Genomic DNA, 23,063 nt, shown 5'->3' with positions numbered 1-23,063 from the left:
TTAAGCACAAAGCCACAATTATTTTATTTCTCATACAGTCTCATATTCTTGGAGTTTTCATATAACCTTATAAAAGCTCAAGTGCCTGAAGCCATTAGTTCAAGTTTAGCATCTTTTTAGAGCTCTACACGTGTAATCCTCAGCCTTTCCCGGCTAAAAGAAGGAACTCAGATGGAGTATGGTTATATTCAGGGGAAACTGATCGGAACTGTACAGAATCCCACAGAGGGAGGCGATAATCTGAGCCTGCCCTCCTCACCTGCTGAGTGGTGCTTATCTTAGCAGAATTAGGAAGTTCTGATGCTTCTGTTGCGCTTTGCATCATTTACATTTACTTCCTGGGCACAGTACCATCTGGATTTTCTCTTCCTCATTTAAAGTTTACTAATATAGAATGAGTCAGAAGCTTTTAACAGTATTCTATTTTTGTTTCCATATTTGTCTCTACTGTATGTACCTTGAGAGTTGCTCTATATTAGGATGTTTGTGACTTATCATCAACTACAGAAATATTTTTTAAAGTGTGGTCTGTGAGATAATGGTTATCAACTGCTCTAAAGATGCTTTTATCATTTGAAAAAGACTAATTAACACATACTGTAGGAAAACTTCTTTAAACACAGCTATTTTCTGGAAAGGAAAACACTGAAGGGGAGGAAGTAAAAGAGGGAACATTTTATAAAACCTTCTAAAAGGCCAGTGTGGTTATCCTGTTGGAATAATGTAATTAAGGGGCATTGAATTGGATAAAATAACTTTTTATTTTTAAACTAGCCCCGTGAAAAGGAATAGAATTAAATAGCATAGTTTTTAAACCCGCATTCTGACAATCTGCATGTACATTTTAACGAATCCTAACATTTATTGAATGACAGGCTGGATTGGCAGCTACATCCAGAGTTGATGCCTTGAGAGACCTACCTGACAGGATGAACAAGGCTAGGTGTGGTGGCCTTGAATGCCCATGCTAAGGAATAGCTGATGACCATGGGAAATTTTGAGCAGGGAACAGAAGGATCTGATATGAACTTTAGTTTCATTCTTGTAGAATGAAAACACGGAGGAAGCAAGGACTTAATCTTTTGTTTTCTTTGTCTAGTACCATTGTCAGTTCTAGCCTGTCAGGGCAAATTCAATAATAATTAATAGCTGTTGATGAGCCAGTCATTCTAGAATCGATTTTTTTTTTTTGAAGACACCAATTGTACTTGAACATTTGTTACTTTTTTAAAAAAATTAATTTTTTTTTTTTTGGCTGTGTTGGGTCTTCGTTTCTGTGCGAGGGCTTTCTCCAGTTGCGGCAAGCGGGAGCCACTCTTCATCGCGGTGCGCGGGCCTCTCACTATTGCGGCCTCTCTTGTTGCGGAGCACAGGCTCCAGACGCGCAGGCTCAAGAGTTGTGGCCCACGGGCCTAGTTGCTCCGCGGCATGTGGGATCTTCCCAGACCAGGGCTCGAACCCGTGTCCCCTGCATTAGCAGGCAGATTCTCAACCACTGCGCCACCAGGGAAGCCCTAGAATCAATTTTTTAATAAGCTGGCCAATAAATGAGAATTGACATAAATTTAAGGATTTTTCAAAAGTAAGTGTTAATGTGATTTTCACAGACTCCTGTGTTCCTTAAACATCTAGTAGGTGTGATGGTGGATAACTTAGCTTTAGCGTAGAGAATGTGGCAGCTGATTAAACAAAGAAAACCCTCCTATGTATCTGTGTTAATTAGAGAACATGAGTTGTCTAAGGAAACAGAAAGGTCAGAGAAAGCCTGGTGGGGAAAAAGAACAGTGAGCCTGGTCAGAGCTGACAGAATTCACCCTAATGATTTGACCAGCTAGCCATGACTGGACAGGTCCCCCCATGACTGGGCATCCTCTCACCCAGATGTTCTAATTTGTAAATGCAAAGTGACTTCTTTATCAGCCTCTTGGGGAAATCTGCAGAGCTCGTGGACCTGCTACTTCAGTAATCGTGCTGTCCTGAGCCCCAGGCTGTTTTCGGGTGATATTTCACAAGGTGACTGACCACTGGAGCTTTTCTGGGTGACCAGCAGCCGGGGAACGAGGTTCACCTGCCCCCAGTAATCGGCTTTCCATTTGAAAGAAAAATCAGTGGGGTGCCTCTTGTTTTCTAGGTTGCAGTTGATTGCGGTTGGCTCAGGCTGAGTTGTTTGGGAAATGAGTTTTGCCTGGCGTGAGTCAGCACTGCCCTGGGTAAACCGCCTGCTCTGTTGCAATCTTGCTTACCAAAGATATGTCCCCAGGCAGCACCATTCACTGCCTGAAAGCCGCTGCTGTTGGTTCCTGAGATGATCTCATCTGAACCCGGCTCCAAGGACCTCAGCAGCGGCAGGAACTGGAGGCAGCTTGCTTTCTGCCCTGGCCATGTTTTGAAACAGGCAAAATCAGGTAACCCCAGACTGTTTTTTCTTAGTGTCTTGAGCTAGACTGAGCTGATGCAGAAACTGGGAAGAGCCTTAGTCTTTAGAAGTGAGTCAACGTGTTATCAATTTGGGTATCTGAAAGTCCTTCAACTCTTTGGAGGGGATGTTAGGGGAAAAGTTTCATTTCCTTTGGAATCTGGATGTGGTTTTGGACCTAATAAGGCTGTTTATTATATAAACCTTAGAGAAATCAAACAGGTTTACAGCTTTATCCATCTTTTGCTGTTGTAGTCTCTATTCTTTCTGTGTCTTGTGAGAAATAGTTTAGTCATACTAAACCATTGTTAAAGGAAGAGAGAGGGGCAAACATATTTGCTTTTCTGCTTAATAATTGTGACTCCTGAATTGTAGAAAGCACTGTCTTACCAGTGAGTTTCTGAGGTGTTATGAAGACCCTCCCCTCATTCTGTTCAGACTGCCGCCCTATCTCCTTCCTGCTCTTCACCTCTGAACTTCTGAAATCTTCAGCCTCAGCACCAGGCAGTAACCCTCTTTAAAGTTTGCTCTTTCCTGTGCCTTACAATTACCCCCAGGTGGTCCATGTTCACTCTACTTCAGGCCTTTGCGCAGGCAAGCCTTCTCTGAGACACCCTGCCCTAGCTTAACCTGGCCAACTGGCTTAACTGGCTGGAGTCTGAAAATCACTTCTTCCATGAAATCTCTTCTTACTCACCAAGACTGGATGAGCACTCAGGAGCATCCTGTTGTCTCCTCGATCGTGGACTAGATTGAGAAGCAGCACCTGTTTTGTTAGAATTATATCCATGGTACTTGGCACATAGTAGGTCCTTAGTAAGAGTAGAATGAGCACGAGCCTCCACTGTACTTCCTCAACTCGGATCCTCTTAGCAGCTCTTTGTTATTTTGGCTTCTACCCCCATTACCCTATTCCTGTTTTCCTGAAGATTACAAGTAAACTCCTGATTTCCAGGCCCAGTATTCTGGTCCTGATTTCAGCCTCCATCTTACTTAATCTCTGCCTAGCATTTGGCAGTATTGAACCATTCTTTTTTTTTCCCCCAGCAGCCTTCTTCCTGTGGCTTTGTGGCCACCTTGTCTCTTCTGAGTTTCCAGAGTATCCTTCCATTATTTATTCTCATTTTCTTTTGATTATCCCATAAGTGTCAAGATGCTCCAGGGCTTTGTCTTGGGTTTCTTTTCACTCTTTTCCCAGCCCTTTCCTCTAAGGATTTCAAATATGTCCATGAATTCAGCCATCCTCAGTATGTTTTACCAGCCCAGCTGTCTCTCCCAAACTTCAGATCCTTATTTCCAACTTAACAAATCTTGACAAGCTTTGTCCAACTTCACAAACCTACCAGGTTTGTCTTAAGTTCAACACGTACATAACAAGTCATTATCTCCCCTACCCAGTATCTGTTACCTGCTTGTATTGCTGTATGTTTGAACTCTGTTATATATCTACCAAATCTTCCTCTTCATTCTTTTTATGCCTCACATCTCTAAATGTGATAAATCTATGGTTGCTAAACCCTCTTGATTATATTGGCGTACTGTTTGATGTGTGTCTTTTCTTCATTCCCACTGTATTGCTTTAATTTATCATAGGTCAAAAACTAGATATTTTGTTTAACCAGCCCAATGGCTTAAAATTTTATGTGTGAAGACTTTTAGGCGGGGCCTGCATTCTTCCAAGATCACAGATAATCACCATTCTCCCAGATGTTACACAACGAAGATGTCACATTTGACCTACTTTGCCTCCAGGAATTTGAGTTTGTAACTTCTGATTCAAAGCCTTATCAAATCTTGATTGTGCTTTTGCCACTGCACCATAGATCCTTCTCTGCTCCAACCTCTCATTCTTGTTGCCAAAGTTATGTTCCTAAAGGCCAAATCTAATCTTTTCATTTGCAACGTTTCAGAGTGCCATTTGTTTTCTGTTTCCTACTTAGCTGGATTGGGAAAGTCCTTCATAATTTGACCCTATCCTACCTGTTACTCATTTTATCTCCCTCTCCTTTTCCCAGCCATTTCTCTCCTCTCTAACCTCCCTGAACTCTTCATTTTTCCAGTCCCTGGTTATACCACATCCTTTTAGGACACTGTGCCGTTTCCTGGTGGTTCCCCCTCCTCTCTGACAGGCAAAGTGCTCATCCCCAGGAGACTTAGTTCATATGTGAATCCTTCCCTGACTTCCTCCGGTAGTTATTCTTCCTTATTTGGACTTCCACAGCAGTGTCTGTCTCTTCCACTAGACTGTTGAATTCCTTCACTGGACCTGGTCCTTGACCTAGAGCTCAGCACCATTAGACAGTGGCTAAAGTGGGTCTCCAGGGTCAAACCACTAGTCGAAACATCTTTATTAGTCTTGGCAGTATTAGAAAATCCATAAGCTTTCTAGTTAGATGGCATGTTTTTGTTCTTGTTTGATGAACTTGAGCCCATGGTGCCTATTCTGTATATGTCACCTGAAACCATCAGGTAACCATCCAAAGTTAATTTGAAGATTTATAGGACTTCCTGAAACCTAGTTCTAGACCATCACCTAACGTTGTATAGTACCTTACGAAATTATTCCCTTGTATCATTTTATTTGATACCTACAGTACCCTGTGTTGGGTAGGTTTTGTTATCCCTATTTTATCGTGATTGTAAAGCTGCTTCTGACATTGAAGCATACATTCTGGTAAGACTCAGAGGGAAAACATGTTTTTACACTGCTATAAGCACCTGGTTTGTCTCTTTGTAGATAAATATACCTTGTTGGGTTCTACAGAAAAGGTGCCTTTGCTCAGTAGGTGAGTGCTAAAGGTCTTGTCTTTTGCAAGGCCACTTTATCTTCGAGGTGGAAGGAGGAGGTACTCAGAGCCTACTTGGCCTTGGAGAGGCCTTGACCATGGTTGGAGACCTTGATTGACATGAATGGTATGCCCACTCCAGCCTCTCAAGCTTTTCTGTTGTGCTTCAGATACCTAGAATTTGTTAAAATCTACCTCAATAGTGGAGTGTCAAACCAGGTTGATGAGTGAAGGGAGTCATCACAAAATGGAATAAGGTGAGTGTTAAAAGAAGAAGGGGTTTCACATTAATTCTAATAAGTGATTAAGTTTGTAGGGTAATTCACAACTTTTGGGGGGCTAACATGCCATATTGGGGACTGTGGAATTTGATTATAGAAAGATGAACCAGGGAATTCCCTTGGCGGTCCAATGGTTAGGACTCTGTGCTTCCACTGCTGGGGGCACGGGTTCGATTCCTGGTTGGGGAACTAAGATCCCGCATGCTGTGCTGTGTGGCAAAAATAAATAAATAATTAAACAAAAGTAAAATAAGAAAGATGAACCATAAGGGCTGGGACATAACATCTGTTAGATACTGGCATGTGGAATCCAATATTGGTCCGCCCATACTTAAGAGAGGAATAAAGATGATTAAAAAGTTTAAAAAAATTCCTTATCGTTATACGTTTAAAAAAAAATAGAAAGATTTAGCCTAGACAAGGAAAAGCTAAGGGATGGCTTGATTACCATCTTTGAGTACAAGAATAGTTTTTGCTTGGGGATTTTGATTAATTGGTCTTCCTATATTTCAAAGATTTAAGAGGAAATGGGCTTAAATTGAGGGAGGAGTGATTTTAATGAATATGAGGAAGAGTTTCTTTTAATTTTTAAAATTTTTTTGGCTGTGTTGGGTCTTTGTTGCTGCAGGTGGGCTTTCTCTAGTTGTGGTGAGCGGGGGCTACTCTTCATTGCGGTGCACGGGCTTCTCATTGTGGTGGCTTCTCTTGTTGTGGAGCACAGGCTCTAGTCGTGCGGGTTTCAGTAGTTGCAGCACGTGGGTTCAGTATATGTGGCTCATGGGCTCTAGAGCGCAGGCTCAGTAGTTGTGGCTCACGGGCTTAGTTGCTCCGTGGCATGTGGGATCTTCCCAGACCAGGGCACGAACCCGTGTCCCCTGCATTGGCAGATGGATTCTTAACCACTGAGCCACCAGGGAGGTCCCAAGGATGAGTTTTTTGATCATCAAAGTTGGGAAACATTTGAATGACTGCTAAAAGAGTGTTGAATTTCTGACCGTGTCAGTTATCTGTTACTGTGTAACAGATCACCCTAAAACTTTTCGTGGCTTCAAATGATAGTCATTTTATTGCTGTGATTCAGTGGATTAGTAATTCGGGGTGAGGGCCATATTGCTTTGTTCCACGTGATGTCAGTTGGATTGGAGGATCCAACATGGCTTCACTCACGTATCTGGGGTCTTGGTGCTAACTGTTGGCTGGGACATTTTGGTTCTCCTCCATGAGGTCCAGCTCTCTCATGGAGAGATGGCCTCTCATCGCTCATTAATCTAGACTGGGCTTCTTTACATGGTGGTTGGTTTCCAAGGGGGCCACAAAGCAGCTGCAGGGCCTCTTAAAGCCTGGGCCTGGAAGTCATACGTACACTTCTGCCCCATTCTTTTTTTTTTTTTTTTTTTTTGCGGTACGCGGGCCTCTCACTGTTGTGGCCTCTCCCGTTGCAGAGCACAGGCTCCGGACGCTCAGGCTCAGCGGCCATGGCTCACGGGCCCAGCCGCTCTGCGGCATGTGGGATCTTCCCGGACCGGGGCACGAACCCGTGTCCCCTGCATTGGCAGGCGGACTCCCAACCACTGTGCCACCAGGGAAGCCCTGCCCCATTCTTTTGATTAAAGTAAGTCATGTGTGTAGCCCACATCCAAGGGGAGGGGATATGGACTCCACCTCTTACAGGGTAGAGTGTCAAGGTCACACTGCAAAAGGACATACAGCATGGTTGGGATTATTGTGGCCAATTTTGGAAACAATTTACCACACTGACCTTAGAGATTTTAAATGAGATAATAATATATATTTATTGAGTAGGTAGTTTGGGCATATAGTTTACAAACTTGGCTGCATATCAGAGTCATCTGGGAGCTTTTTACAAGCATAGACTCGTTAGGTACTTGACCTGTGAATCAGTATTTCCTGGGGATGTTGACACATTCTTTGTCCTTTCAGGTAACTATCAGTAAAATGAGGCTGGGGTGAGAGGCAGAACAAGACAGATCCAGCTGGTATATATGAGGCAGAATGGTAGGTGCCTTAAGATAGGCCTGCTGGGGGTCTTCCCTGGTGGTCCACTGGTTAAGACTGCGCTCCCAATGCAGAGGGCACGGGTTCGATCCCTGGTGGGGGAATCAAGATCTCACATGCCACATGGCTTGGCCAAAAAAAAAAGATAGGCCTGCTGGTCTCCTCCTGCTTCCAGGACTTGGTGAAGCCTCTGCCTGGCATGCTCCACCTTCCAGGCTGCCTAGTGTAAGTTACATCTCATCCAGTCAGCACATCACCAAAGGAGTGTTTCTTGATTCCTCGCTTATGTTTTCTCAAAGTTTCTAGCACTTTTTCCTTCATAGCAACTTTTAGTTTATAATTAAATATTTGTGTGATCATTTGACTGATATATAATAGACAGAAATATGTCTGCTTTGCTTTCCAGTATCTTAACATAGTGCCTGCCTCATAAAAGGTACTCATTAACTGTTGAATGAATAAGTGGTTGATTGAAAGCATGAATGAATGAAGTGATATTTGAATTCGGGTTTTTTTTTTAACATATTTTAAAAATTAATTTATTTATTTTTGGCTGCATTGAGTCTTCGTTGCTGTGCACGGGCCTTCTCTAGTTGTGGCGAGCGGGGGGCTGCTCTTTGTTGCGGTGTGCAGGCTTTTTATTGCGGTGAGTTCTCTTGTTGCGGAGCACGGGCTCTAGGCGTGTGGGCTTCAGTAGTTGTGGTGCGTGGGCTCAGTAGTTGTGGCGCATGGGCTTAGTTGCTCCACAGCATGTGGGATCTTCCTGGACCAGGGCTCGAACCCGTGTCCCCTGCATTGGCAGGTGGATTCTTAACCACTGTGCCACCAGGGAAGTCCTGAATTCGGTTTTAATGGATGATCAGAATTTTGGGCAGGTGGAGCAAACGAATGGGAAATTCATACTTCTGAAGCAGAAAGTGTGTGTTATATTGCTCATATAATTTCAGAAGATTGGAGGAAACTAGTTTGGGGAAAGATGAAGGGTTTGGTTTTGAGTGTCTTTGGTATGCTAGATTTAAAGTCTGGATATCTAGCAGGAATTTGGAAATGACTACTAAAACTGAAGCCTGAGATTGATTCCAAAGACTGAGGAATCTATTCATTCAATGGATACTTACTGAGCTTCCACTGTGTGTGTGCCAGACAACTGCACTGTAGGGAAGGTGAGCCGAAGTCTGATGGATAAGGAGCTGGCTTTGTGAAGAGCTGTGGAGGATGTTCCTGGCAGGAAAGGAACCACAAGTGTGCAGGCCTTGGGGGCAATAAATGATTTTTTTTTTTGAGGAAGTCAAAATAAAAGGAGACCACCAAGGGCCTCGAGTGAGGTGAATGGGGGGTGGAGGGTGATGGGGGTGTGTGGCATGAGGTAAAGTAGAAGAGGTAGGCAGGGCCCACATCACATGGGGCCTTTGTGGGCCATGTAGTGAGTCTCGGCTTTACAAAAGGGCATGGTGGGAAACCACTGAAGGCTTTAAAGCAGGAGAGTAATAGGTGTGCGTGTGCGTGTGTGTGTGTGTGTGTGTGTGTGTATTTTTTTTGGCCACGCCACGTGGCTTGCGTGATCTCAGTTCCCCCACCAAGTATTGAACCCAGGCCACAGCAGTGAAAGCCTGGAATCCTAACCACTGGACCACCGGGGAACTCAGGCAGAGTATAGTTTTTAAAAGAGAAGTTTACCCTGACTACTATGTGGAGAAAAGAGAGTGGCAAAGAGGGGGCCAGTAAGGAGGTGTTTGCTCTAGTTTTTGAGAAAGATAATGGCATATAAGTCAGGGTGTGGCCATGGACATAGGAGGGATGTTTGCAGGATATATTTTAAAAGTAAAACCAATAGAATTCACTAGAGAAGGAAAGGAAGAATGATTAGTCCAGGGCCCTAGAAGATATTTAAGGGGCAAAAGGAGGAGCCAGGGAAGGACAGGGAGGAAAATATGTCTTTAAAGGAGAGTCAAGCTATTGCACTTTCAGTGGGAATCAAAGGGAAGAAGATAGGTAGGTCATCGGCATGTGGGAGGTCGTCAAGGTTTGATGTAGGAAAAAGCCGTGCATTTAGCCATCACAAGATCATTGGTGACCTTGGAGAAAGGGCTTTCAGTAGATTGAAGCACAGTTCATGAACAAGTGTGTGACATGGAAGTGAAGCAGGGCACCAGCTATTCTATGGGGGAATTGAAGAGAAAGGGAGACTGAGCTGAGAGCTCACTTTGTGCAAACTTGTAAGGGACGTATGTGTGTAGAGGCAGGTTTTCTAAAAACTGTAATGGACCAATGTTCACTGAGCATCTTATCTGTGCTAGGAGCTATACCAGCTCTATTCTATTTATCTTTGTCTTGAACCAATTTCCATAAAAGTGTAGTGACCTCCAAAATGAATTTCCAAATTCTAGGGACATATGGAACCTTTCTTTGGGGTATGGGAAGGAATTATTAGAGCTAAGTTTTTCTATATTTTTATCTTACCCTTTGAAATTTCTTCTTAGTGTTCTGCTTTATATAGAACACAGTATATTTGTGTAGTAGTACTTGTCTAATTTGCTGTTAAATATAGATACATTGGAGATGTACTAATTTTTTTTTTAACTAATGGTCAAAAATGGTGGATTCTACTGGCCCTGTGAATAAAGGGGAGGTTTTGAGATGGAAAGAAAAGAAGAGGTAGAGAGAAGGGTGGGAAATTAACATGCCAGTTAGTCTGCACATTGTTTTAAACCTCTTAAGAACCCTGTGAAGTTATTTTCCCCCATTTTACAGATAAGAAACTGAGGTCTGGAGAAATTAACTTGTCTGAGGTCACACAACCAGTTAAGTGATGGAACTGGAATTTGAAACTGGGTCTATTTTACTTCAAACCCTTATCACCTCGCTTATTCTTCCCCTTCTTCTTCTGCTTACTGCTCTTGCATATTTTTCCATTTAATTCTCACAGTGATTCTACAAGGAACAGATTAGAATACCTGTTTTGCAATTGAGGACTCTGAGGCACAAATGAAACAATCAGCGCATGGTCACATATCTGGTCTGTGGCACCAGCTGGACTCCTGACCCCAGTGTTCCCCACTGCACCACCATTGCCTCTCAAGTGGACAGGGCCCAGTTGAATTGTTTTGGTAGAGTGGGAGAGGAGGTTTCTAGTTATCTGACAAAGAAGGAGTGGAAGAGGGGATAGGGTTTGGAAGATTACTTAAGAGTAACAGTTCCAATTTTTTTGAGCTATTACTCTGTTGTTAATTACCTCAGTTAGGTACTTCATTGTACAGATTTGGAAGATGAAGTTTAAGGAAGTTAAGTACCTCAAGTACCTCGACTGAGATCACACAGGAAGAATTTGAGTTGTGTCTAACTCCAGGCCCTATGTCCTAAATCCTGCACAACACTGCTCTTTGGAAAGTTGCTATGAGACATCAACTAGAGATGAATAAAAGATTTCTGAGCCCATTGATGGCTTGGTCCCAGTTGTATGAATTTGTTGGGAACCCAGTAAATAAAGTCTTCTGACTTTTCTGTAATACTTGGTAGCTCAGGTATGGAGAGATTGAGGAAAGGAGGGGAAGAAAAGTGTAGAATAAGAATTCAGTAAATCAGAAGAGGGCCTCAGGGTGCAGCAATGGCAGATCGCAATGGATTGTGTTGTTAAGAAAAGTCGTGTTTGAAATTCATTCTTATGATAAATATTTATGGTGGTTCTGTTTGATGCAGGGTATTTTGGCAAAAAAATGCAAAGATGGACAAGATAGGATCTTTGACCTCTAGAAGGTTAGAGAGGGAGAATAAGTGTTTCACCACAGTGCATGATTGGAGGGTATGAGAGAGGTGGAAGGTAAGGAGAAGTATGGAAAAGTATCATCCAGGTTGACTTATTGTAGATTGAGGGTGGCATCAGGTAGGACTGGTCAGCTGGGTGCCATCTAGCTTCTCAGGAAGACCTCTGAGGATTTTGGTCACTGTGTTTCAGGTCTGATTCTTCTTAATGGATTTTGCTTTGTACCTGGAAATGATCAGTCTTTTGGAGACAGGATTTTGTTCAGACTTGAATGACTGTGCTCAGAGTGGAACGCCAATTTTTATTTTAGAGTGGATTCCTTTCCTGTTGACTGGATCCTGGATTTTGCTAGGACATTGCTGTTAAATATCAAGAGATCTGAAAAATGAAATTTAATAATATCAAGCTTGCTTTCGTGAGCATGGAATAATGTGACAGGATAGTTGGTAGGAGAGAACACAGTTACAAAAAGGCTAAGATTATTATTTTTTTTTTTTGCGGTGCGCGGGCCTCTCACCGCCGTGGCCTCTCCCGTTGCGGAGCACAGGCTCCGGACGCGCAGGCTCAGCGGCCATGGCTCACGGGTCCAGCCGCTCCGCGGCATGTGGGATCCTCCTGGACCGGGGCACGAACCCGTGTCCCCTGCATCGGCAGGCACACTCTCAACCACTGCGCCACCACGGAAGCCCAAGGCTAAGATTATTGATTGCTCGCTGTATGCCAGGTATTGCACTAAGTGCTTTGCATACAGTAGGACATTTAATTCTCCTAGTGGTCCTCCTGCAAAGTAGGCACAATTATCCTCAGTTTTCAAATGAGGAAACCAAGGCTCTGTCCAAGCTAGTAGGAGGCTGAACTGAGATTGGAACCAAGTCCCTCTGACTCCAAGAACCCATATACCCCTAACTGCTACTATATGCTGTTCCCATTTAATCTTCATGAAGGAACCTTGTCCCATCACAGAGAAGATGGCTTGTCGCCTCGCTGCAGTGTTTCTCTGCCTTGGGTGATTCTGGAGTCAATGTGGCCCCCTCTATTTTTTCTACATTTTTCTAAGTTTCTTTGTTGACCACACTTTGATGTGGTCACATTCTTTGTTTAAATATATTAATGCCATCATCCAAGCCTTTTTGTCCTCTTCTCTTCTTGCTTTTGGTTTGGAAGACATTGTATCTCTTTGGAGGGACTCTGTGTATCTTCACACATTGATTTTGTGTTGATTTTATTACCTTAATTTTATGGGTTAAGTTATGAGATTCCTCCAGCTCCTAACTTGTCAACCTCCCTCCCCACTGCCCCGCTCCCCTTCCTTCCCCACTGGATTTAAGTTCAAATTCTGAGTCTGATTTTGGAATACTCAGTCTGGCTCCAATCCAGCTATGCAATTTAGCCATGGCTCTCTGGATCGTTAGCTATTATTATTACCATCTCTCCCTTCTTGCCCACTTATGTCTCAAATTAAATCTAGTTACTTACTGAAACGATATGTCCTTGATTTCCTACTTGTGTACCCTTGTTTCTGTTGTGTTTTTGGCTTGAAATGTCATTCTTCCTATGAAGCCTTCTCTGATCCCTCACTGGGAGTAATCATTTCCTCCTTTGAGTCTCACAGTGGAGGATTCTTTTATGTCTCCTTTATGGCACAGCACACTTTCTGCCATATATTTCAACTGTTTGTGTACATGCCTTTATCTCTCCTACTAGACCATAAACTCATTGAGCAGAGCTATCTGGTTGACCTTTGTATCTCCTCTAGAGTCTAGTTCCATTCCCTGCACATAGTAGACATTGGATAGCTGTTGGATGAATGGATAACAGAATTTCAGATTTAAGTTTCTACTCACTGGTTTAGATATTTTTCCCTCTTGTTTGCTTCCCTTCTTCCTTTTCCATTTCCTTTTCTTTTCTTATTTCTTTTTTTGCACTGACTCATCGAACTTGTCTTCGCCACTCCCTTTTCTTACCCAGATTTGCCTCATTCTTTCCCCATTAGCAGTCACTGTGTGGGAGGGAGTACCACATGTTGCTGGTCAATTTTCTCCATCCTTTGTGGGTCTATTCACTCCAGGAATCATATGACCAGCATGGGAACCAAGTGGTGGATTACATTACCATCTTAATAAAAAGACCACGTGTAAAGAAGAGTCTTCAAGGTTTGTTAATATATTGCTTTCAAGTGGGAAACTTTCTGATCCACATTTCAAGGGAAAGGGAAAAAAAATCCTTGGGTGCTTGGGAAGCAGATCAAGGTAGATTCATACTGCGGGATGTGGGATGTTAGAGGCATCTTATTTGAGCGAAGGAAAGCAGGAAGCCATAGCATCTTCTGCTAACTGTTATTGTTGGATTCCTGCATTTCTTCTACAGCTGGAAGAAACATTAGAGATTAGGGTAGTGCAACCCTCCTATTTTCCAGCTGAGAAAGCAGACCCAAAGAGGCTAAATAACTTGTGCATAAAAGCTGGGATATTCGTTACCCAGTGTTTATTCCCAACACTGAATGTGGCTTGGAAGAACCACTACCTCTTTGAAAACAGTGGAAGTTTGGCTTGAAGTGGAGGCTTCAGGTCTCTAAACTGAAGGCTTTTGCAGTGCTGAAAAGTAGACTGAGGTTGGTAGCAGGTTGGATTGGGGACAGTGTTCACCAGAAGGGCCCTGTTAACTGCTGTGATCGCTCTGCGTGGTTCCCTTCTGGGGATCTGCTCACTGGGGACTGGCTGACAGAGATCTGTTCCTTCTACATTTGAAAGGAGGCCAACATTTAATAATAAAAACATTTCCAATTTTTCTTGCTCTTTTTCCCAGCCCTCATATTCCAAATTTTGTTCCAGGCTTAATTTTCTTATCTCAGCACTATTTGTATTAAGTTTTTATTGTTTACTGTAGGTCAGATGTCAGTATGAAGCATGGGAAATCCAGAAAGTGTCTTAGAGGCTCATGACTGCCTTTTGGTCCTTTTTAGGTGCATCTTTTACCTGGCTCGTGGAACTATGTATTTTGTTGTCACTGAAATACTGTCCAGTGAACCAGTGGTTGACAGATGTGAAAGGTTACCTATTTGTGGCTAGGGAGCAGCCCTCTAAAGAGATCAGACAGCCCAGAACAGGAAGTCAAGTGCAAACAGGATGTGCTTGTCTTTGCTGTAACTTGTATGCCTGTGTTTTGAAACTTGGTGTGGTTAATAAGTCAAGACTTCTAATACTTGAGCTTGGATGAAGAAGTGTCTACTTCTGGTTTGAAAAGGAGATAAGGCAACAAGACCTTTACTGCCCTTGCCTTTATACAGGTGCAGATCTTTCTTCTGGAGATCAGGTCATTCTTTCTTCCTGGTGCGTGGTGGTTTTTCCTAGTTTACACTATATTGCATCCGTGTATTTTATAAAATGAAACCCCTGAATTGACTGCTAGTCTGTTACCTTTGGTAGATGCGGGATTCAAGCTGTGCTTGCTTATTTATTTTTTAATAACGATAGGAAATTTTAGCCTCTAATTCACTAGCTTTTAAATTACAGTTTCCTTTTATTGAATTCCAGGATTTCTAGCCCAACTTTTGAGTGTTTCCTGAGCAAGGTAGTTCACAAGTGACCCTGGGGTCTTTTTAGCTTTGAAAGTTTCCTCCGTCGTGGAGGCTGGATCTAATGGCAACTGCTGAACTGTTTTGTACCTAGGCGAGTTTCTGGAGAAGAGATTAAGTAATTTGCTTGGGGTGGGGTGGTACCCAGCCGGTAAACAATCTTCGGAACCCCTGTTTTCTGGACCCCACCCCTACCCCCCGCCATTCTTTCTTGCTTGCCACTGTGAAATCTGCTTTATTATGTCTATTAGGGAGTAATCTTGGGGTCTTTGTGGGTTATTATAACTGCTTGAGTTATTTCAGAACAATGATGGTCTCAAACCATAAACTAATGAGTACGGGGCAGGTAAAGGTTTGGGTAATGTTTTTTTGTGCATCTCGTGTCCCTGCCCCATTGCAAAGAAGACTATCCTGCCACTTTATAATTCCAGGAGCAAATGGGTGAAGTAGCAGCACATCACAACATCCCTGAAAACAGCAGTTCTTCCGGGTATCAGCACAGGTGGCTTTTTTTCTTGGATCTGTCAAGGAGTGGTGAATATGAGGCAGTTTGCACTGTGTTGTGGGATATATAGGCAAAGAATAAAACCTGAAGGCCTGGTAAGCACAGGTGTTCTTCACGAGGAGATAATATCGTGTGAATACAAAGGTTTTCTTTGTGGTACTGGGTGAACTAGAAATTTCCATTTCTGCTTCTTGGGATAAATACTGGGCATATCATATCCTGGCAGGAGCAGAAAACTTTTCAGAAAGTCAGCATAATTTTCAGATTGAGGTCAAACATCAAACCAAGCCCAAAGGTCTTTGGGAGGAAGGGGTTAGTCTGGATTCATCCTGGATTTATCCCCAAATCCCATCTGACTTCAGTGCAGTACAAATAGTTACGGAGCACCAGGTAGGGCCTAGAATGTTCCATTCTCTGAATTTGGTGAACAAGAGGGGTTGAGGAGCTAAGGGACAGTCTAAGCTGTCTGGGCTACAGGAAAAGTGACAAATTTATTAGCAATGGAGTAGAATTGGAAAGAAACAGCCTAGGGCTGCATTGTGGAGAAACCACTTCTGACCACCTCACAGAAAAGTTCTTCAGACATTATAAAATTAAGAGCTAGTGGGAGGGGCCTGGAGTCTTTTAGTTCTTGGAGGATCTTTGGAAAACTAGATGGAGCCTGGTTAAAGGTATCCGCCTTTTTTGTTTGTTTTTTGTTTTGTTTTTTTAAGTAGAGGATAGAGCAGATAAATTGTCACATTAAAGAACCTTAAAAAAGATTTTCTTAAAATTATTTATAGCCAACTTTTATTGAGCACCTATTATGTGCTAAGCTCTAGAAATGCTTGTTATTTTAATTCTTTCAATTACCAGTTTCAGTGAAGCAGGCAGGTTCTATTGCTTTTGAGGAAATTAAAGGGATTAAATAGCACCAAAATCTAGAGTCTTTGTTCCTTCCACACCCAGTACATTTGGCTACGTAAAAAACATCATTTTGATCCTAGGCAGACTCTCCGTCCTGAAGCACTGCCTTTTCCTAGGGTAAGGAGTACCACAAACCCTCTTACCTAGTTCCTGTCTCCTTGAATGTTTTTTTTTTATCATGGTTACCCATTAGTCAGTCACTGTCATAGTGTCTACTGAAAGCAGCTTCTTCAATCAGAAGGTCCAGACAAGCTTATCTGGTAAATCCTGTTCCCTGTAGAAGAGTACAAGGAGGATCAGAGTCTTTTTATTCTTGAAGGGCTTTGTCATCAGTTTTGATGGAAGAAGGATCTCGGGGTAATTAAACTGCAGGTCCGTTTATTCTGTTTTCAGTGTTGTTAGAAGACTTCACTCTGCACTGCTTTCTTCCCTGATTGACTTGCCCTTTGGGGCAGAATGCCTGGGCTGCAATTAAATGTGTAGGTTTCTCTGCTGCACTGTTCAATCTGTCCTCTCTCCTAAAGGCCACACAAAGAAGCAGCCATTTAATTGGTCAGACCCCGAGGGTGATACTTTGGCACACCCCCATTGGTTAGAATTACTTTCCCCTGAACTTCAGAGCAGATGCTGAGGTCCCTCTGCAGATATTTGTCATGGACTAGTTGGAAGCAGGGAGTTTCCAGGAACATTTATAATTTGTGATTATTAAGTATGTTTTTCAGTTGTTTACAACAGTTACCACTGCAGAAAAAAAGAGCTCATTTGTTACTGGTGCAAAGTAGAAATCTCTCTCCTTTTACCCTTCTTCATGTTGTCTTTGTAACACTCTATGCGCTGAGACCCTCTGCTGTTCTGGTTCTCACAGTCTTTGTCCTGTTTCTCTCCCACCTGGCTTGGGGCTGTGCGCCTAGTAGCCACAGGCAAAGCTCTGCTTGGACCTGGCTGTCTGGTTGAGGTCTGTCTATTTGACTTCCAGCATTTCTTTTCTCTGTTCTCTTGCTTCTCCGTTTGCTGTTTTCATCTTTATTTGTATTATTTGCAGTTTCATCGCAGCACCATTTCAAACCACAGCCTCCAGGAGGGCCCTGATGCCTTCTGTGCCTTTTGATGCAGGGGAGGGATGGAAGTGACTGACGATCTTGTACATCTTTGAGGCTCTCCCTTTCTGGCTTTTTAATGCTGTAAGAACTGACAATCGTAACATTTTTCTATTACTTTTAGCAGGTCAGTCTGTTCCTGTTCCTGTTCCTTCCTTCTTTTTCAAGCAATCTTAGCAGACGCTTAAATTATTTTCAGCATGTGTGAGGTAGGCAGCGTGACTATGACATCTTTCCTTAAAAGGATTGCTGTGGTTCTGTGGGTTTAAAACCCGTAATTTGCTCATCACCCTGGAATCACGGTTGTGGAATTTTCAAGAATGAATCTCTGTCCATCCCCCCAGTTTTTAAAGCTCTAATGCCGTTATCATTGGTAAGATTTCAACAAATACCTGGTGATCACGTTTGCCTGGCACTGAGGTTGGAAATAAAGCTGTAAAGTGACTTGCTCTTGTTTTCTGTTTCACCTTCTGCTCCCTAATCACTGGAGAAGAATACTTTAGAAAGAATCATACGAATTGTTCAATGGTTGCTTAAATGCGGTCCTGCCAGAACACTCATCCCCTTAGAATGCACTCGCCATGCCACGTTGCGCGGGGACCTTGCCTGGTTTTGTTCCTTTTGGAATCGCCAGTGGCGGGAAGAGGGCTGAGCAGATGAATGAATGACAGTTGTGCGGAAGTGTTCAAGATGCTATGAGAGCACAGACGGGGCCCAGAAGGTTTTGCTGAGGAAGTAGGTGCCACATGAGGGAGGTGGGGTGGGAGCAGGGGTCGAGGCTGAGAGAGGAACTGGAGGGAGGTTCCTGAGGCCACAGTAAGCTTGGCAATTGGGGACTGAAAGCATAGCAGGGTAGCTGGAGCCGAGAGCAAGGAGGGTGGGGCCCTGGGCTCTGATGATTGACTTTCATTATTATTATTTTTATATCTTTATTGGAGTATAATTGCTTTACGGTGGTGTGTCCGTTTCTGTGCACAACAAAGTGAATCAGCTAATAAGTATACGTATATCCCCATATCCCCTCCCTCTTGAGCCTCCCTCCCACTCTCTCTATCCCACCCCTCTAGGTGGTCACAAAGCACTGAGCTGATCTCCCTGTGGTATGCGGCTGCTTCCCACTAGCTATCTATTTTACATTTGGTAGTGTATATATGTCCATGCCACTCTCTCACTTCGTCTCAGCTTCCCCTTCCCCCGTGTATCCTCAAGTCCCTTCTCTACATTTGCGTCTTTATTCCTGTCCTGCCACTAGGTTCATCAGTACCATTTTTTTAGATTCCATATATGTGCGTTAGCATAAAGTATTTGTTTTTCTGACTTACTTCACTCTGTATGACAGACTCTAGGTCTATCCACCTCATTACAAATAACTCAATTTCGTTCCTTTTTATGGCTGAGTAACATTCCATTGTGTATATGTGCCACATCTTCTTTATCCATTCATCTGTCGATGGACATTTAGGATTTTCATTATTATTTAATGGTTACCAGTGAAAACACTTCCTAAAAGGGGGCTAATAGAGCATTAGTTGTACTTGAGACAATTAAGTCAGAAACGCCTCTCTCCTCCACTGGACCAGCACAGGTGGGCAAGAATAGAAACTGAAACAGATCCCAAATATCGAGGAAGGGCTTTACCTTTAGGAAGTGGGCATCTGTCTGGAGCACTGGTGCCCTGAGATTGTAGGAAGTAGGAAATGCAGATGCCTTTCTGGATGTGTAAACTAAAATTCTGGATTCCCAGGAATGGCTTTTCTGTCTATGGTGCCTTTCACAAGGTCCTCAGGTGTTGAAGGTTGGCTTGGCGGGTAGGTACCCCTTTGGGCGTCCCTAGAAGGGAGCGGGAACCAGTGCGAAGCACTCCCCACCGCTGGCCGCTTCAGGCGCTTTCCCTGGTCTTCTCCCAGTCGGTCCGTTAACCTCGCTCTCCCAGCGCACAGGCCCTTGAAGCACTGGTGCTGAGGGTGGGGCATGTGGATGCTGAAAGCAGCCGCCTCTTTCCGGAGGACCACAAATGACTTGAAGAACCTGGACTTACATCCCATCACCCTCTAGTTGTGTGACCCTGCTGTGGTTACCCAACCCTCTTGAGGTCCAGCCTCCTCATTTACAAAATAACCGTTTAAATTCTGAGTTTGGGGGCAGCATTACTGTATTAAACGAGACAGTAGATGGACATGTAACAACTCACTTGGCACATGTTAGGTGTTTTGTAGTGTTTTTGCTTTTTCCTTAAAAAATAAAAATTTCTAGGATCATCTGAGAAAGGGCTTCAGGACCCCGGAGTCTGAATAACTCCCCCAGTTTTCCCCTTGCCTGTGCCTGAAATACCAGCACAGGAGATCCTCTCTCTCACCCAAAGCTTTGAACATTTGTACAGAAGTGTAACGCAGGGATGGGATGAGAGAGGAGCCAGGCCCCGGTGTCTCTGAAGTCTTCCCACACGTCTCAGTGTGAATGGGGCTCTGGAGAGAGGCAAACACTCGGTCCTCATTGGTCCCGTGCCTTAGTCTAGTGCCTACTGTTTACTGAATGTCTAGTACTGCCTTCCACCCCTTATGTAAAACTGGAAAGCCCAGTAAGGCCTGCTCTCTCCATACTGAGCGCCAACTCTGTGTGCAGCCTGGGGGACGCAGGTAAGTGTCTTCCTGTTACAGTGAAGCTCAGAGAGGCAACTTTCTTAAGCTCCTTCAGTGACTCACTGTTAGGGCCAGGATTTAAGGACAAGTCTGATGAAATCGAAAACCAAAGTAAAACATATTTGGGAACTTTATGTTTTTAATATATATATTTTTACTGTTCCATTTTCTAAAAATTTAGCCCTAAAAGAAAATTCTTATCTAGGAACGATACATTATCCATTACCCACATCTAAAGGACTGCCTTGGAGGATGGAAAACATCCATTAGGCTTTAAAGCCTTTGGGAATGCTCCAGCCTTGAGAAAGCTCCCCTGTTTATGTCCAGCCTGTACACTACCCCAGCAGGGCTGTTGTTCTAATTCAGGCCTTGGGGTTCTAAAGTTTTCTAAAGTTCCACAGTATACTTGTCTCCTCTGTGACTTAGGTGTTCTGAGTTCTTCATTCTAAAATAAATATCTCAGAAATAATCTCAGTACCACAGAGAACATGCTTCCTTGTCCCACACCTGGCAAGGGAGACCCGTCTGTAGTATGGTTGACTCTGGCAGTTGCCTTACTTACAAATGCCACAGTCACCCTATTTTATGCTCATTGTGTTGTCACCAGCATTTTAAATCTTCCCCCTCTGAGGTGGACCCCTCAGGCAGCTTTCCTGGAAAATTCCAGTTGCGACTCTGAGATTCTGTTTTACATTAAAGAGTTTTGAGGGAGTTCGAGTTTCTTTCCAGACTAACTTCTTTTAAAAAATAAACCTTCCAAGTTGAGAGATGATTTTAAACTTCAGGTGAGTTCTTCAGATAATGACTGTGTCTTTATTGTGCGGGTGATGTGATCAGCTGTGTCATAGTCCCTATCCAGCCCCGTCCCTTGGATGGTAGGAAACTCGGGCTCTGCGCGACCAGAGGGAGAGAGGGACATTGGGCTTGCCAGTCAATAGTTGCTATTGAACAGCTGAGCTGTTGCCATTTTAGACTTCTAACGTATAGTTTAATGATAGTTTATTTTGGTTTGCTATTTATGGAGCATTTACTGTAGTTTAGGCACTTTGTTAGGTTAGGCACTTCTCATCCCTACAGTAACCTTCCAACAGGGGAGGTGTTACCTTCTTATACAGGTGAGGAAACGGACTCAGAAAGCTTAAGTAGCCTGCCCAAGGTTAGCTACCTTTGTTTTTTAAATTTTATTTATTTATTTATTTATTTATTTATGGCTGCATTGGGTCTTTGTTGCTGCGCATGGGCTTTCTCTAGTTGCCGCGAGCGGGGGGCTACTCTTTGTTGCGGTGTGCGGGCTTCTCATTGCGGTGGCTTCTCTTGTTGCGGAGCACGGGCTCTAGGTGTGCTGGCTTCAGTAGTTGTGGCACGCAGGCTCAGTAGTTGTGGCTTATGGGCTTAGTTGCTCCGCGGCATGGGGGATCTTCCCGAACCAGGGCTTGAACTTCTGTCCCCTGCATTGGCAGGCGGATTCTTAACCACTGGACCACCAGGGAAGTCCCACTACCTTTGTTTTAGATAAAGAACTTTTTCGTAGTCACTTTATGTCACTGTAAATATTGGCAAAATGCTTTGGGCCCTAAGCAGAGATAACTAGTACTTGCCTCATGGGCTGTATTGATAAAATATGGACTGTTTCTCTGACCTCGACTTGTTCATTCCACAAATTATTTGGGTGCCTGCTATGAAGTGGCACTGTGCTAGATGATGTGGATAGAAAAGTGAAGACAGATGAGGTTCCTGCCCTTGGAGTTTATACTGTAAACAGACAGATATAATTACAGATTATGATCATTTTCCCAAAGGAAACTGAAAGGGCAATGAGCGAGTGTGTGACTGGGGAGGACTTCTCTAACAGGTGACACTTGAGCAGAGGCCTGAGGATGAGAATGAGCAGTAGCGGCAGGGGAGCAAGTGCAGGGACCCCGCGGCGGGAGGGAGCCTGGTGTCCTTGAAGAGCTGAAAGCTCACAAGGCGTGAAGCTTAGTAAGTGGTCAGGAAAGTAGCAGGACGTGAATTGGGGAAGTGGGCCGGGGCTGGCAGCATACGTGGGGTCTTTTAACCGTGTAAGGAGTGGGGATTTTTTTTTTAACATCTTTATTGGAGTATAATTGCTTTACGATGTTGTGTTAGTTTCTGCTTTATACAAAGTGAATCAGCTATACATATATATATATATATATATCCCCGTCTCTCCTCCCTCTTGTGTCTCCCTCCCACCCTCCCTATCCCACCCCTCTAGGTGGTCACAAAGCACCGAGCTGATGTCCCTGTGCTATGCGGCTGCTTCCCACTAGCTATCTATTTACGTTTGGTAGTGTATATATGTCCATGCCACTCTCTCACTTCGTCCCAGCTTACCCTTCCCCCTCCCCAAGGAGTGGGAATTTTTAATTCTCAAATGTAATGGGAGTCCATGAAAGAGCTTTAAGTGTTTTTGTCAGGGAAGGAAGAAAGAATTGTGGAGGAAGAACTGGAGAGAGGCAAGAACTGAAGCTGGGAAACTAGTTAGGAAGCAGTTCTCTTGTCCAAGAAGCTATGAGAGACCCTGGAAATGCAATAGTACACAGAGTCCCTGCCCTTATGGATTTTTAAATTCTAGTTAGGGAAGGCAGTTAACAAGTAAGCAAGTAACACCAGCTAGTACTAAGTGTTAGGCATGAGATTAGAAAGTGACAATTTAAAGTGAAGGTGAATGACAAGAAGGAGCCAAGCATGTGATATTCTGGGGAGAAGAGTCCAGGCAGAAGGGACAAACAGCAAATTCAAAGGGCCTAAGGAGGGAAATGTGAGTAATAGATGAGAGATGCGATCTAGACCACTGTCAGGGGCAAGGGAGATGGAGATGGGCACTGCCGAATCTTCAGCTTGAGAATGGTGGGTTTTTTTTTTTGTTTTTTTTTTTCGCGGTACACGGGCCTCTCACTGTTGTGGCCTCTCCCGTTGCAGAGCACAGGCTCCAGACGCACAGGCTCCAGACGCGCAGGCTCAGCGGCCATGGCTCACGGGCCCAGCTGCTCCGCGGCATGTGGGATCCTCCGAGAGAGAAGAGAGAGAGAGAGAGAGAGAGAGAGGGAGGGAGGGAGGGA

At 43.8% G+C, this 23,063-nt stretch overlaps 1 protein-coding gene across 4 annotated transcripts in view; it reads left to right on the top strand.

Annotated features, from left to right (window-relative positions):
• Positions 1-23,063, top strand: part of RFFL (ring finger and FYVE like domain containing E3 ubiquitin protein ligase) — a 69,663-nt gene that overhangs the window by 18,948 nt on the left and 27,652 nt on the right. Inside the window, exon 1 of one of the 4 annotated variants that reach the window (XR_003792086.1) lies at positions 1,319-2,405. The exons of 2 other annotated variants lie outside the window; for them this stretch is intronic. Coding sequence is in view for 1 of the 2 variants with exons in the window: in XM_029213252.1 (XP_029069085.1) it covers positions 2,306-2,405 (100 nt within the window). In the remaining variant the exon portion in view is untranslated. Of the gene's footprint in view, positions 1-1,318; positions 2,406-23,063 lie in introns of those variants that run through there. One more of the 4 variants, XM_029213252.1, reaches the window with a different exon arrangement.

The sequence above is a fragment of the Monodon monoceros genome, unplaced genomic scaffold (assembly GCF_005190385.1).
Source record: "Monodon monoceros isolate NGI ecotype Baffin Bay Population unplaced genomic scaffold, NGI_Narwhal_1 Super_Scaffold_9, whole genome shotgun sequence".
Taxonomy (NCBI): domain Eukaryota; kingdom Metazoa; phylum Chordata; class Mammalia; order Artiodactyla; family Monodontidae; genus Monodon; species Monodon monoceros.
This window is presented reverse-complemented; position numbering and strand designations above follow the sequence as displayed.